The following is a 16,725-nucleotide window of genomic DNA, read 5'->3' as shown; positions in this document are numbered from 1 at the left end:
AAGGAGGCCATTTACTGATGGCGGTCTTTTAAAATTATGTAGGAGTTCAGTAGGGTAGATGAGAAGATGTTTCCACACGGGAAGTGCCAAACTAGGAGCCATAAAGATAAGATGGTCTCTAATAAATCAGAAGAAACTTATTTTACTCAGAGTGGTGAGAATGTGGAACTCGCTACCACAGGGAGTGGTTGAGGCGAATAGTGTCGATGCATTTAAGGGGAAGCTCGATAAACACATGAGGGAGAAAGGAATAGAAGGATATGTTGATGGGGTTGGATGACGTAAGGTGGGAGGAGGCTCGTGTGGAGCATAAATACCGGCACGGACCAGTTAGGCTGAAGGCCTGTTTCTGTGTAATCAACCACAGCAATGACTAGTAATCTCAAATTCCACTGTGGCGTTTACTGGTAGCACAAAGGCTGGAAAATTTGGTGTACTGGTTGGCAGGAAATCTTTAACACTTCCTGCAACTAATGCAAGACTCAGCAAACCTGGTTCAACAAATTACGCTTCAATCTGTTTTTGAACAAGGACAGAGTTCTAAAACCTGGGTACGAAACTTTGCCTCTGGTATTCCATATCCTGTATGGATTGTTGCAGGGTGTTGGATACAGCTGACAGCTCTTGTAATTGAGTACCTCTGTTTCCACCCATTTCCCCCTCCTTTTAATCACTTTGCTGGGGTACTGTTGCACAGACATCATAGGCTCCAGCACCTTGCCTCGAGTTATTCTTCCAGACACGGTGTCAACAGACATCTCAAAACTGTGAAGAGTATCACAGCTGAGCTCAATCCTATTTATGTCTCTCTCTCTCTTCCCCGTCCCGCCCCCACTCTCAATGTGTCTGTCTTCATTCCAGAAGAAGTCACTGGTTAGTAATTTAAAAGTAGAGACCCTGGTTGACTGTATTTCAACTTCCCAGCAACACCGAGGTGGAGATCAGCCAAGTTTGTATGGATCAAGAGGCGTGCCTAGGACCTTTCAATACTTAGTATTACAATGCCTCTTGCCTCCATGTTTGCAGATTAAATGTGAATTTTATGTACATTATACAGCAGAGAAGAAACTTAAAAATCAGAAAAGTGCTGCTGCTGTTTGTGAGAAGAATAGTGAGGACTATGATCAAAATGGACCACCTGTTTCTACAGAGCAGGGCGTAAGTATGAAGTGTTTTACTTGCTTTTCAATCGATCTACAGACTCATTTAATGGGGTCCAGCAAAATATTTCCCCCTCAGTATGGACCGAGTCTGTGCTGCCCTCTAACCGAGCAGAGTGGTGTGGATATGGAGTCAGTGCTGCCCCCATAGAGCAGAGTGGTGTGGATATGGGGTCAGTGCTGCCCCCATAGAGCAGAGTGGTGTGGATATGGGGTCAGTGCTGCCCTCTGACCGTGAGCAGAGTGGTGTGGATATGGGGTCAGTGCTGCCCCCATAGAGCAGAGTGGTGTGGATATGGGGTCAGTGCTGCCCTCTGACCGTGAGCAGAGTGGTGTGGATATGGAGTCAGTGCTGCCCCCATAGAGCAGAGTGGTGTGGATATGGAATGGTTGGGGGAGGGGGAAGAGAGGGGAAGATTAACTGTAAAAATGAACAAAGAATTGTCAAATTTGATGTATTCAATTTAAAATACGTTAACTTATACTTTGTGTTTTCAGCTATCGCCTGCTGTAAAGGGGAACAATGAAGACTCCGCACTGGTGCCAATTGCTGGTAAGATTTCGCTCACACTTTAGTGACGTGTAACAGAACTGTGCAGCTATTTGTGATCTCGCCAATACTGATGTTCGGGAACCAACTGTTATCAGAGAGAGAGATAATTAATGGTCTGAAATGAGAAAGATGTGATTTTATTCCATCTGTTGTGAGATGCATCACTTCTCTTACCCTGCCCCCCCCCCCCCCCCGGACCATCACAACTAAATCTCAAAAAGATGCAGGTATCCCCACCTCCAGAAACCTCTGCCTGGAAACTCTCGAGGTGCTTGCAGACTCTTTTTTAAATTATTCTCGGCCTCGCCTACATTGTAGGAGTAGGATGAGCCAGTTCTGTTCACGATGTAAGGTAACGAGGACGTTGAATCATCTTTAAAAGGAGGTTGTGCAGCCAGCTGGTAACCCACTTCAGAATGGAACTGGCCAGTCTGCAGTCTTCACTGGATTGCTCTTCGGCAGAGCCAGCGCAGACACGATGGACCCAATGGTCTCCTTCTGTGCTGTACTATTCCATGATTCTAACTGAATAACTGGTCTGAGGTTGCAGGGTCATTAGTCTGTCATCTACAGGAAACTTTCCATTAACCGGCACCTAAATAACCGGAAATGTCGGTTAACTGGCAAAATTCAGGAGTAGGTTCAGGTAACTTTTATTACTTTTATTACTCCATTTGTTGCTGTGCAAGGGTGTGGCTGCAGCTGTTGCTAAGCTACAGAGACACTTGCAACTTGTGGCCATTGTTCTGAAGCTGTTGCTAAGCAACAGGGTTTGTTGCTTTATACGGAGCTCTCAGCTCTCCCTATCTTTTACTATAGCGTTCGGTTATCCGGAATTTTTGATGAACCGGCACCACGTCGGTCCCGTCCGTGCCGGATTAAAAAAAGTTTCCTGTACTTGGCACACTGGACGATGGATAATATCCACTTTATTGCTTGAGTGGAGAGGAGGTCATTAAATGATGTTAGGAGTTGTGAACTGCCTCCGAGTTCACCAGCAGTGGCACCTGGAGGTCATTATTGCTCTGGATCAGCAGGGTAATAGCAACTACCTCCACTCGTATTGTAACATCGTAATGACAACCTGCATCTATATAGCGCCTTTAACGTAGTAAAACGTCCCAAGGGGCTTCACAGGCATGTTATCGGACAGAGTTTTGACACCAAGCCATATCGAGACATGATCAAACTCTTGGACAAAGTTAAGTTTTAAGGAGTGTCTTAAAGGAGAGAAGCGGAGAGGCTTAGGGAGGGAATTCCAGAGCTTGGGGCCTAGGCAGCTGAAGGCCCGGCCACCAATGGTGAGGCGATGGAAATCGGGGATGTGCAGGAAGCCAGAATTGGAGGAACGCAGAGTTCAAGGGTTGTAGGGCTGGAGGACATTAGAGAATGGGAAGGATTTGAACACAAGGATGAGTATTTTAAATTTGAGGTGATGGCAGATTGAGCCATTATGCACAAAAACATCTTATATTGTTATAGCGCTGTTAATGCAGCAAAATGTCCCAAAGTAGAGGATGGGCACTGAGTGGTGGGAGATCCGCTCCTAGTTCTTTTCTCACCATTGCTCGATGTCCATTTTTAGCTTTGGGACATTTTATTACATTACTATCACTAAAAAGGAATAAAGACTTGCATTTCTATAGTGCCTTTCACAACTTCAGAACATCCCAAAGCACTTTACAGCCAATTAAGTACTTTTTTTGAAGTGTAGTCACTGTTGTAATGTAGGAAACGCGGTAGCCAATTTACGCACAGCAAGCTCCCACAAACAGCAATGTGATGATGACCAGATCATCTGTTTTTAGTGATGTTGATTGGATAAATATTGGACACCGGGGATAACTCTCCTGCTCTTCTTTGAAATAGTGCCAAGGGTTCTTTTACGTCCACCTGAGAGAGCAGACGGGGCTTAGGTTTAACGTCTCATCCGAAAGACGGCACCTCCGACAGTGCAGCGCTCCCTCCGTACTGCACTGGAGTGTCAGCCTAGATTTTTTTTTGCTCAAATCTCTTGGGTGGGACTTGAACCAACAACCTACTGACAGAGGCGAGGGTGCTACCAACTGAGCATGGCTGACGCTATAAAAATGGAAAGTAGTTTGTGTGTTATGATGGTGAAGTATGGGTGTGGTTAGTTACTAGGTGCTTCTACATTTACAAATCCCTCCATTGCTTTACCCCTCCCTATCTCTCTCTCTCTCACCTCCTCCACCCCTACAACCCTCAGATCTCTGCATTCCTCCAACTCTAGCTTTGTGCATCCCCCACTCCCTTCGCACGTAAATGAGGGTGGGGGTAGGAGATTGAGGGAGTGCACACTGAGTACTATGAACAGTTCTGGTCTCTATTATAATATAGAGGCACTGGAGAAGGTGCAAAAACAATTTACTAGGATGATGCCAGTACAGAGTTACAGCCATCAGAAAAGAATGAATGGCTGGGCTCTTCTCTTTAGATAGGGTAGAGGAGTGGCCTGAGGTCTAATATTATGGAATGGTTTGATAGGGTAGAGGGTAGATGTAGAAAAGATGTCTCCACTTGAAGGGGAGACCAGAACTAGGGGCCATAAGTACAATATAGTCACTAATAAATCCAATAAGGAATTCAGGAGAAACTTCTTTACCCAGAGAGTGGTGAGAATGTGGATCTCGCTACCACAGGGAGTGGTTTGAGGCGAATAGCATCGATGCATTTAAGGGGAAGCTAGATAAACACATGATAGAGAAAGGAATAGAAGGATATGCTGATGGGGTGAGATGAAAAGGGTGGGAGGAGGCTGGTGTGGAGCAGAAACACCAGCGTTGGACCAGTTGGGCCAAATGGCCTGTTTCTGTGCTGTAAATACTGTGTAATATTACCTGAGTTTTTATCGTTGTCAACTTGGTTACAGTGAATCTGGTGGTAGTTCACTAAACCTGTGGGGAAAAAAATGCAGACGACGGCAGGAAAATGGCACGCTTGCTGTCTGGTGCGCTGGTGAAATAAAAGTGCCACTTCTTTACCATATTCTTGCTACCCATGCAACTTAAATGGGACTGGACTTAGTCTGCTGTAAAGAATGAACTGTGTACAGCACCTTATCAATGAGCTGTTGTACAGGAAACTCTTTCTTTATCCGGGACCGGCGTGGTGCCGGTTGATCAAAAGGTCCGGATTACAGAGAGGTATACTTACCAAGGTACAAGAGCCCCATACACGGCCACAGGTGCAGGAGTCCCGGTTACACGGCCACAGATCCAGGAGTCCCTGTTGCACGGCCACCGGTGCAGGAGTCCCGGTTACACGGCCACAGGTGCAGGAGTCCCGGTTACACGGCCACAGATCCAGGAGTCCCTGTTGCACGGCCACAGGTGCAGGAGTCCCGGTTACACGGCCACAGGTGCAGGAGCCCCGTACACGGCCACAGGTGCAGGAGTCCCTGTTGCACGGCCACAGGTGCAGGAGCCCTGGTTACACGGCCACAGGTGCAAGAGCCCCGGTTACACGGCCACAGGTGCAGGAGCCCCGGTTACACGGCCACAGGTGCAAGAGCCCCGGTTACACGGCCACAGGTGCAGGAACTCCGGTTACACGCCCACAGATCCAGGAGTCCCTGTTGCGCGGCCACAGGTGCAGGAACTCCGGTTACACGGCCACAGATCCAGGAACCCCGGTTACACGGCCACTAATATATAGTAAAACTTACCTGAACCTACTCCTGAATGTTGCCGGTTAAGAGAGATTTCCGGATATTTAGGTGCCGGTTAAGAGAGAGTTTCCTGTACTTGGCGTTGTTGGTTGAGGGAGGAACGTTAGTCATGACACCAGGTGGACTCCCTGCTCTTCAAGTAATGTCGTGCCTCATTCAAAAGACAATCCAGCACTGCACTCGAGTGTTGGAATTGAACCTTCTGACTCGGAGGTGGGTGCTCAGAGCCAAACTAATACTCTATAAAAAGTACTTGTGTGTTGCCAAGTAAAATGAGACGAACAGTACATTACATCCAGCCCCAAAATCGCTCTCTTTTTGATGCATGACTTATTTTTTAAATGCCAGTGTTTAAAATTTGACATTTTGGAAACTCTTTTACTTCTAATCTTTTTTAAATGTATTTGCCACAGGAACTCCTTTTCACCTGCTCCTCGAGAAAATTGCAGTTTCCCCCCATGGTGAGGAGTTTGGAAGATACAGTCCTGTTCTCCAGGCGGAGGCAGGCGGCACAAAGGGAGTAATGCCAGGGAGTGCTGCCATAGCCCAGCGAGAAGAGGCACATTCAGCTTTTTCAGGTACAGTAGCTCCGAAAGAGTGCGTTGATAGTTTTAGAAGGATACATAGAAACATAGAAGATAGGAGCAGGAATAGGCCATTCGGCCCTTCGAGCCTGCTCCGCCATTCAATGAGATCATGGCTGATCATCCAAATTCAGTACCCTGTCCCTGCCTTTTCCCCATATCCCTTGATCCCTTTAACCTCAAGAAATATATCCAACTCTTTCTTGAATATATTTAATGAACTAGCCTCCACCGCCCTCTGTGGCAGAGAATTCCACAGGTTCACCACTCTCTGGGTGAAGAAATTCCTCCTCATTTCAGTCCTAAATGGCTTACCCCTTATCCTTAGACTATGACCCCTGGTTCTGGACTCCCCGGCCATCAGAAACATCCTTCCTGCATCTAGTCTGTCCAGACCTGACAGAATTTTATAGGTTTCGATGAGATCCCCTCTCAATCTTCTAAACTCCAGTGAGTATAAGCCCAATCGACACAATCTATCCTCATACGTCATTCCTGCCATCCCAGGTATCAGTCTGGTGAATCTTCGCTGCACTCCCTCCATGGCAAGAACATCCTTCCTCAGGTAAGGCGACCAAAACTGCACACAATACTCAAGATGTGGTCTCACCAAGGCCCTGTACAACTGCAGCAAGACATCCTTGCTCCTGTACTCGAACCCTCTCGCTACGAAGGCCAACATACCATTTGCCTTCTTAACCGCCTGCTGCACCTGCATGCTCACCTTCAGCGACTGGTGCACAAGGACACCCAGGTCTCTTTGCACTTCCCCTTCTCCCAATCTATTGCCATTCAAATAATAATCTGCCTTCCTATTTTTGCCACCAAAGTGGATAATGTTGGGAATGGGCAGTGCTACCTAGCCCTAAGATACAGCGAGGCTGCTACCCACCCTCCCCTCGTCCAGGAGAGAACGTTGCTCCCGAGCACCTTCCAGTGGCCAGTTACTGACTGGAGGTTGATAACCTGCTCACCTTTTTTGGAAATTATGGTATGGCACCGAGGCAGAAGAGAAAAATTGAGCACAGCTAAGATTTCATGGTGCTCTGCCATTTTATCTGTCAAAAGTAGTTTCTGTCCATTCTACTGAAGGTTTTATTTTAAGTCCTGTTTGTCCTTATTTAATTGCTAAATTGAATGACTCATTGCAAACAAAATGTGGAGGCAGGGGCCCATTCACTTGTGCCAACTAACTGATTTGTGTCTGGCCTTGAGTGTCTGCCAACTACACGTCGTCTCTCCTTTTTGGTCCAACTTCATCATTTGTCGGGATTAAATTTGACTTGGTAACAAATGGAGATGGAAGTGTCTTGTCTGTGCACCAGTGATCATCCTGCCCCATATTGTGGGGGGGGGGGGAGGGGGTGGAGAAACAGCTTTCACTGCTGTCGCACAGGGAAGACCACAAAAAAGAATCTGCTACTCCTGAAAGTAAAGCCGAACGGAAGGAAAGAACTTGCATTTGTATAGCGCCTCGCACAAACGGCAATGAGAGAATCCCTCATCAAAATATCACAAAAACAGATTATCTGGTCAAGACTACCATGCTCCCCTTTGAGTTCTTACAAAAAAGTACAGTACTGCTTTAGTCGGGGGAGGGGGGAAGGGAAAGTTACTATAATTGGCTTTTACATAGGGTGTGTCAAAAGAGGTGAATCTTTTGACATCTTTACAGCATTATTCTGTTTTTAAATTCTTGTCCTTTTTTATATATATTTAAAAAAAGCTAGATTGATTTTTTGTCAGTCACCAGTGTAGGCTTTTATAAAATCCTCCAACTTTGAGGACACCGGTATTACTGCAGCTTTAGCTTGTGGCTGTGAGGAAACCTGACGTTCTGGTCAGATGGAGGCTATGGTTCCCACTAAATCAAGAGCTGACTCTTGCAAGTAGCTGCACTGGGAACGAGACTGGACATCCTCGGGGCTCCTGGGTGTCGACGTTCCCCGTGGTAGTGGTAGCGGAGCGCTTCCGTGGAATCGACCACCACCGAGTTTGCGAATCGGTGTCCTGTCTTAAATGAAATACTGTGATACATTTGGAACTGGCCACCGGGCCTCGGCTGTGAATGAGCATGGTGTGGATTTTCTGTGTGTTTGCTATTTATTTCGTTGGCATGTTCATAAAATGTGTTTTTTGTGGCCACTTCTAAATGTGCTGAACAAATGGTAACTTGTGTTTTCAGAGTGTAGTAACATTTCTCTTGATTCTTTTTTTTACATAGCGGGCACTTCACACACATCGTCATCAGCACAGCTGAGAGGGGAAATGGTCATGCGGAAGCTTCCAGAAACATTAGGAAAAGTCCCTGGTACATTATCAACAGCCATTGATGTAGCATCGTGGCGCCTTAGGACTGTGCAGGATGGGGAACAGCATGTGAATGCAATGGGCCTGAATTTCAAATCTCTAAACTATCTACTGCCATCAAATGGAGGCCAACCTGTTGGTCTTGAAAAGCCATCACAGGAGACTTTGTGTTGGTCAAAGTCAACAAGCAAGGACTCCACTGCAGAGTCTTTGGGAAAGGGTCAAACCGATTCAAGATCAGCAGTAAAAGGGAAACTGCAGGCTATCAGATCAACAAAAGGGCAGGACATTCTTCAAAAACTGGCTAAGAAGGTGCAAGAGGCTGGAATCAAACCATGGACATGGAAATCAAAACGAGAAGATTCAGAAAATGTCCCGCACAACTTGTTTGACAGTGCGAGCAAGTCGATGCAGTGCTTCCAAAAGGCTTCCACCTCTGTTAGTGAGGCCCCCATCACCCAGTGTGGGTATACAGAGACAACTGAGCTCCTTGTGAAGGGCAAAAGCTTGCATAGTCTTCTGCCAGACCAAACACTGAAGCAGATCCCATCATTGAACAGAGGGGGAATGGGGCAAATGGAGGCTGAGTTAGACATGGATTCAGCCTCCTCGGACGGCTCTACAACAGCAACCTGTGCAGCCAGAGAGCCCAAAATATTTATATCTTCCGTAGACATTCATTCTGCCAATGAAGCAAATGCAAACGGAGGCTACTTGCTGCTGGATTCCACACAGTAGCCTGTTAAAGGCTCCTAAGCGGAGGAGCTCTGCCTGTAACGCACGTTACTGTCTTCTCGCTTTCTCTTCCACTCCTGTGCTGATGATCTCGCCACGCCTTAATGGAAAGACTGGCTGAGCAACAGAGGCCAGGAAAGTTGGACCGGTCTTTTGAATAACTGGGATTAGGCTCAGCCTGAGGCAAGTTTCTAAAACTAATAGCAGGGGACCGTACCCCATGCTAATGTCGGACTTGGATCGACTCAATGTTTACACGCAACCTTTTTAAGCTGTTTAAGAAAGTCTTGCTATGCTGCTTCCTCGGCTGAACAAAGGCCGAGTTCTCTCCTCCACCGCGGTTACTTTCCTTCCAGCAGGAAGAGTGTGAGCAGAGAGGGGTAGCTCTATGAGCGAATAGAACTGCAGGTTGTACAACTCTGGACTTTGCTGCAATATTAGCACTTGCGAAAAGGTGGGCAGGGGGCAGGGGGAAATCGAACCAGAATGAAATGATTTATGTGACGAACACATCCCAGAAAGTTAGAATATCTGTTGGAATGTTTTGTATTTATGGAGCTATCAACAGTAATAAACTCACTACTCCGTCCTATCCCACGTAGGTCAGTACTTGAGGCAATCTACTTCATCTGCAAAAATAAACCATGTTTTTTTTTTAATGTGAGCAAGAGGACCCATATTCTGCCTTATTAGGGCAACAGAAAGTTATTGCAGGTTTGTAGGGAATGAGTTCACTTCACACGTTGGAATCGGAGTTTCTGAAGACTGGGTCCTCACCGCAGTAAACACCGAGACGTTTGCTGTGCACAACCTAGTGAGGCAGTGGATGAATCTTTAATGTTAAAGTGCATAGCTTTTTATAAAGTGGATTTTATACTTCACAGTACAGGTTGGAATTTCAGCCCAGTTTTTAACCTGGTCTTGCGTGGAATGAATACATTTTGCACAAAAACCATGTGCAAATGTGGTATTCTTTCCTTGTGTAGCTGTTATTTTTCAAATGTGCAGCACTTGGGTACTTGTCTTTGACTCGTTTTTAACTCCAGATTTTCAACCTGTATTTAAAAAGTTTTGAAATCTTAACAATAATGTTAAAATGGTTGAGAGGAAGGAGAGAGTCTTCAGATAATGTTGGCCTCTTCTAAAGCAGCCACTTGTGGGTTGTAATTGAGAACTAAAAGGATTAGGGGCTTCAGAGATGCAATTCCTCAGGCACAATGCAGTGCACCATTACAGTAACATCACTAGCACTATATCATGAAATGCTCACATCACTCTCTGAACAGCCCTCCGTAGGGCAATTTCTGAACACTTTGTTCGAATGTACTTGCACTTGATTGTGGGAGGAGTCATTTTACTGAAATACTGAGCGCAATGATTTGAAAATAATTTCCTCTTGGTCCCAGTGCTGGGTGTGCACCATTCCCTGGCTGAGAGCTGGTGCAGGTCCTGCTTCCGCACTACTGGTGGTGTGAAAGTGACTGATCGTGGAATGGACAGATAGTGTAGTGAAGGCGAAAACCCGGAGATCATTTCACAACCAATTGGGTTTCAGCAATGGGTGGACTTTCAGGTCATTCTGGATAAATGAACTAAGTTGAGCCCTATAGTCTGCCTCATCCATAATCATCTTGTGACTGATCAGATGTGCCTGATGACTTTAGATGAAGTGCTCTGATTCTTTTACCCATCCCTTCTCCTGAAGTAACCAGCAGCTTTCTTATGGCAACTCCACTGATGGGATCGCTACTGTGCTCTAGATGTGAATTGCAGGTATAAAAACCTGCTTCTTGGTGTATTGGTGCGTGGCCCACACAGCTGGGGTATTTGGGGAAGTATGCTGATATCCTTACACGGTTTGTTTAGTGTAGACACTTGGACCTTGTGCCCAGTTAATGTACAAACCTGTTCAAACTGCTAACTTGGGCTGTGGCTGTGCTGTCCCTCCTGGTAATCCAGCACTTGTAGCTCATACAGTTCAGTCCAATTTGAACTTTGTTGTCGAAGTTTGTGGGTCTGGAGCTGGCTGTTCTTAAAAATACTTACCTCTGTGATGAGAGAATCCTAAATTGGAACACCAAGACCGGCTATAAACAGCTTAATATATGCAAATTATTAGGAACTCGGAACTAATCTTTATCTGTGTCCCTGTTGGTATTTATACAGCCCAGAAAGACCTGGGACAATTTATTTCTGTAATTTGCAATGAGCTCTGCTCATTTATATTTATTATTATACAAGTGATTTGTGGGTGCTGGGCAGGAAACTTGCTTCAGGTGTTAAATGAGGATATCCCCTTGGTTTTTTCCAATTTCCCTCTGACTCTTCTCGCTGTGCGGTGTACTTCACTATATATTGTGTGCACATTTCTCGTACTGTATCTTTCACTGTATATTCTAGATTGCTGCATGTGATGCACATTTTGTCATATGATGGATTTGAAGGGCCACTAATCTGTTCTACCTCCTCGTAATTGGCCTTGCACTGCCATGAGGAAAGTTCCTCAGACACTTTTATTCTGTTGTGCTCCAGATCTGCTCGTTATTAAGTTCTGTGTGCACGCCCTTTTCTGGTTAGTGGTATTTGTTGTATTTCACGTTCTGTCCTTTTGAAATTGCCAGCCTGACTTAACAATGGTGGCCCACCGGCTTTTAAATGGAAAAACCGCGCAAGCGCTGAATTTTGAATGGGCCGCGCAGCCCGTTAAAGGAGCCACATGATCCCCCCCCCAAAAAAAAGTTAAAGGGAACATTGGCTCCATTTATCATTTCTAAAGTTGTGTTGTACATAATCTAATCTTCAGATAGGAAGATTGCTGCGGAAAAAGCCAGTCTGGCAGAATTCAGCAATTCTGATGGGACCACTACAGTCGAGATGCTGCGTGAAATAGATTTATCGAACCATCCACAACACTACTTCCTTTAAATCCTAGTCTCCATGCTCTCTCTGGTCAAATGTGCATTACACTAAGGATTCGTGGTTTGTGTTTAGCAGTTGCTTCGTGTGTTTAAGCAAGAACTGAACCAGTGGCATTGTGTAAGGACAAGTAACGAGGGTTTTTTTTTGAGTTGGAAACTTTCTAAATTGTATTGGTTTTCTTAATGTCAGCTAACCATTCACTGACCATCCTCTGCCAAGTGATCTGAGCCATAATCAGTTAATGTTGTAGAAGCCAGCTTGTTTGGTGAAGGGGAGGAGAGACTCGCATTGTTTCGTGCACCGTATTGTGGGAAGGATGGTGACCGCTAGCTGCTCTGTTGAGGTGCTATAGGACTGCAGGGATTTCTGCTACACAAACATTTCTGCAGGACAATTTTTTACATAAATCTTTTCCTTCCTCCCCAAAGTGAAAATACACAGTAAGCTGGCTACAGTTCCCATCCTTACCAGAGTACATTGCATGAAACGAGGAATGGTCCTTTCCTGATTTGGATGGGGGGATGCATTTGTTCTAATAAAAAATAAGAATGCCCCCACCACCATGTTGGAAAACTGAATTTAAAAAAACTGTTGGAAATGCACATCAGGATCTGAAAAGGGAAAAGACAGGTTAATGGGTTAGATGTGACTGTAAACTAAACTCTGATTGTCACTGGTTGGTTTCTGTCCCGTGAAGAAATCAATGTTAACCAGCACAACACTGAAATTCAGACTTTCTATCCTCAAAATCTAGATCCAATAACTATCTCTTTTTTAAAAGCCAGGGGGAGCAGAATTATTGGCTGAAAATAATCCTTTCTGGTAACTACTGTACCATCACTACAAATTAAAACCTCTCCTGTTTTACTGTGATGTTGTTTTGGAAAGATACTGTAAATGTGCACCGCAAAAGCTGTCCCCACTGCCCCATCCCTCCTGCATTATACCATGCCTCAATTTCCCCATTGAATGTATATATCTGCTGTTGGAAGAGCAGGTTGTGTAGGATGAGGAGCAGCTACGTGGACAACCCATGATTGGGCATTGTCTTTTACACCCTGCTTGAATTTGGGCTGCTTCTGGTGGTTTAATGTTGCTGTACCTTTCTCGCATCAGAACTATGACCCAAGTTGTCCTTGTTTCTCCAAATAATGTTCTGCTGTGCAGTGGCATACTGTGTTGCTCTGGAGCTGTAGGATTGGGACAGTTCCTGATCTTGTGGGCAAACGGGGTCTCTAGCAGGGAGAGAGAGTCAGTCCACGTCACATCAGCACACCTACTCAACAGCTCCAATAACCATTCCCAACATTGGCAAGCTTTCATAAACTGATTATTTTTCACTCCCCTTGTGCTTCCTTTGGGTCTGCAGTATTCCCAGGTTTCCAACCCTTTACAGTTGCTTATGCGCCTCCAGGCAGCCTGGATTTTTCTTCCTCCCGTTTCCCTTTGTTAAGCCTCATTGCGACTCGTGGAATACACAGAGATTGGAACCTGGCAGCTTGAGAAAACGGGTGCCAAGCTTGAGCAGCAAAGCAAAATGTCACTTTCTATGCACTGCGGCAGTCTTCGGTACTTATTTAAAAAACGTTTTTAGTTAATTTTAAAGCCTGTCTTCACCATGTTGGACTTCACAGATTGCTTACTCTGTGTGTGCTGCCTGAGAAAATTAACACATCTATAATGGAAGATCTCGGTCACCCGCACCAGTGATTTAGCCAGTGGGGGAATTTGGGTTGGATTACATTTTCAGACTGCTTTCTCTTGTGATCTGATGACTGTGGTTGGGATTCAGCCTCCTTGCCTGGTCCCTAGAACAGCGCACTCTCCTAACGCTGTGTTGGCATGTTACGAGAATTTCAAATACTTGTTTAATCCTGAGCATATGACTTTCAGAATTGTCATCGAAGGAAAGTAAAGAAGTGATTGTGCCGGCTTGGCTCAGTTGCTAACACTCTCGTCTGAGTCAGAAGGTCGTGGACTTGACCCCCACTTAAGACTTGAGCCTATAATTTAGTCTAACCCTCCACTGCGTTAATGGAGTTAGCATTCTTTGGATACAGTGTTAAGCGAGGTACCATCTGCCTATTGAGGCAGGTATCAGAAACCTGTTCGACAGCAGAGAGATCCCGCAAATGGAAACGGTTTAACTGGCTATTCATCTCATTGTTTGCCCAAAATGGCTGCTTTTGTTTGCCTACATAACAATCACTGCATTTCAACATAATGGAAAGTGTGAAGCGCTTTGAGACATTCAAGAGATGTAATAAGGCGCTATATGAATGCAAGTTTTTTTTATAAATGTAACATGCAAGGTATTTATCAGTGTGACTAATTTGTGTGTTGCAAGAATTCTGTGACAAGAAGTGGATTTAAGCTGGGCTGTGTGAAGGCTCCAGAGCATGACTGAATCATTTAATGAGGAAAAGCAGAAGTTGCTCCTTATTGTTCATAAAAGCTGTAGAAGACACGACTTTCATTATTTTTCAAACTCACGATGTGTTAAAGTGCTCGTCTGCATAATGGAAGTTTTTCTTTCACATTGTCGTAGTTCATTGTGTCTAAGGAATGAATATCTCGCTTTTTTTTTTAATAGCAAATACTGATTTGCTAATGAATTTTTGAACCTGTTTGTAAAGTAAAACCAGTGTTATTTGTATTTTTAATATTTTTCAATGAAAGGTGCATCACCTAACAATTGGTGAGAATTATTTTTAGTACGAATACTCTGTAAATACAGCAAACTGTTGTCATTAAAAAGCATGTTTGCTGCAAGCTACAAAGTAAGTGTTTTTTTTGGCTAGATGTTGATCTTCACATCCAGGTGAAGGTGGTTATAGAAACATAGAAGATAGGAGCAGGAGTCGGCCATTTGGCCCCTCGAGCCTGCTCCGCCATTCAATGAGATCATGGCTGATCATCCAAACTCAGTACAGGAAACTTTTTTTTAATCCGGGACCGATGTGGTGCCGGTTCATCAAAAATTCCGGATAACCGAAAGCTATAGTAAAAGATACGGAGCTGAGAGCTCCGTATAAAGCAACAAACCCTGTTGCTTAGCAATAGGTTCAAAACAATGGCCACAAGTTGCAAACGTCTCTGTAGCTTAGCAACAGCTGCAGCCACACCCTTGCACAGCAACACATGGAGGAAGGCAAGTAATAAAAGTTACCTGAACCTACTCCTGAATTTTGCCGGTTAACCGACATTTCCGGTTATTTCGGTGCCGGTTAATCTAGTTTCCTGTACCCTGTCCCTGCCTTGTCTCCATATCCCTTGATCCCTTTAGCCTTAAGAAATATATCTAACTCTTTTTCTTGAATATATTTATGATCAAGGCAAAGATAAAGCTTGGCATCTGATGGGAAATCTCCCTCACCTCAAGCCTCGCAACTCCTCCTCTTCTCCCCACCCCCACCCCCCCAAATTGCAGCCTTTCTATGTCTCCCTCTTGCCAATATTACTAAATGTTCCTGTTCGTCCTAAACCTCTAATATACTTTCCAATATGCTCTTTCCACTTGCTACATCTCCACTGTGTTGCTTTTGTCCTGTGTGTGCTGAAGATGATGACTCGTCATGTGGTCCAATCCCACGGTGTGTGACAGCCCTCTGGCGCCTTGCCTAAGTGGCCATTCTTCATGGAAGTGCCAACCGTGGGGTCTATTAGGCTGCATAGAGTAGGCTTGTATATAGAAAATTAAGGGATGATCTATTTGAGGTGTTTTAAGATGATTAAAGGATTTGACAGAAACTATTTCCTCTAGTGGGGGAGTCCAGAACAAGGGAGCATAGTTTAAAAATAGAGCTCGGCCATTCAGGGGTGATGTCAGAAATAACTTACTCACACAAAGGGTAGTGGAAATCAGGAACACTCCTGTTGAGGCTGCGGGTCAGTTGAAAATTTCAGAACTGAGATTGATGTTTTTTTGTTGGATATTAAGAGTTATATAAACTCCTTCCCACACTGCTGTACCTTCCAAGGACTCAGCACATATGCCTGAGCAAGCCATAATATGCAGCTGAAGATCACCTGTGTGAGTACAAGGAGGAAGAATACAAATGATGTGTGTTGGATAAAGTGGCATTCTATCTACCCTCAAATGGACATAAAAGATCCCTGTCATGATTTGATAAGGGCGATGGGAACTATTTCCTCTGGTGGGTGAACAAGGTGGGGGCATAATCTTCAAATTAGAGCTAGGCTGTTCAGGAGTGAAATGAGGAAGTACTTCACACACACAGTAATAGAAATCTCTTTCTTTCCCCCCCCCCCCCCCCCCACCAAAAGGCTTTGGTGCTGAATCAATTGAAGCTTTGAAGACTGAGATTGATAGATTTTTGTTAGGTAAGGGTATCAAGGGATATGGAGCAATGACTGGTAAATGGGGTTGAGGTACAGATCAGCCATGATCTAATTGAATGGTGGAATGGGCTCGAGGCACTGAATGACTTACTCCTGTTCCTATGTTTAAAAAGTCCTTAGGGATAATCGAATTAAAAGCAAGGAACTGGAGTGAGTTTGTACAAGACATAGATTAGGCCAGGGCTAGAGTACCATAGGAAAGATATTGCAGTCATGAAAAGAGTACTGAAGATTCACGAGAATACCAGAAAATGAGAGGTTATAGTTACGAAGAAAGGCTCGATAAACAGGTTTTCACTGCAACAGATATTATGTTGGAGAGATTAGAGATTTTAAAGATTCTGAAACTTTTTTTTAAAAAGGTAAATTGTGAAGCATTATTTCCAATGGTTGGCAAATTGGTAACGAGGG

The 16,725-nt window shown here is 44.7% G+C and overlaps 1 protein-coding gene and 1 long non-coding RNA gene across 5 annotated transcripts in view; one reads left to right on the top strand and one right to left on the bottom strand.

Annotated features, from left to right (window-relative positions):
- The window catches only part of LOC147096847 (uncharacterized), an 82,615-nt gene extending 67,883 nt beyond the window's left edge, over positions 1–14,732 (top strand). For 3 of the 4 annotated variants that reach the window (XM_085973528.1, XM_085973526.1, XM_085973525.1), the window contains exons 25-28: positions 1,058–1,158; positions 1,659–1,713; positions 5,818–5,982; positions 8,213–14,732. In XM_085973528.1, the coding sequence (XP_085829654.1) occupies positions 1,058–1,158; positions 1,659–1,713; positions 5,818–5,982; positions 8,213–9,036 (1,145 nt within the window). In that variant the 3' untranslated portion in view covers positions 9,037–14,732. The remainder of the gene's footprint in view (positions 1–1,057; positions 1,159–1,658; positions 1,714–5,817; positions 5,983–8,212) is intronic. The other variant, XM_085973527.1, reaches the window with a different exon arrangement.
- Positions 1–16,725, bottom strand: part of LOC147096846 (uncharacterized) — a 34,128-nt gene that overhangs the window by 1,668 nt on the left and 15,735 nt on the right. The window lies entirely within an intron of this gene.

The sequence above is a fragment of the Somniosus microcephalus genome, chromosome 34, assembly GCF_052327205.1.
Source record: "Somniosus microcephalus isolate GS21.2 chromosome 34, FLI_Smic_1.0, whole genome shotgun sequence".
Lineage (NCBI taxonomy): Eukaryota > Metazoa > Chordata > Chondrichthyes > Squaliformes > Somniosidae > Somniosus > Somniosus microcephalus.
The sequence above is the reverse complement of the archived record's forward strand: the minus strand, read 5'-3'. Positions and strand labels throughout refer to the sequence as shown.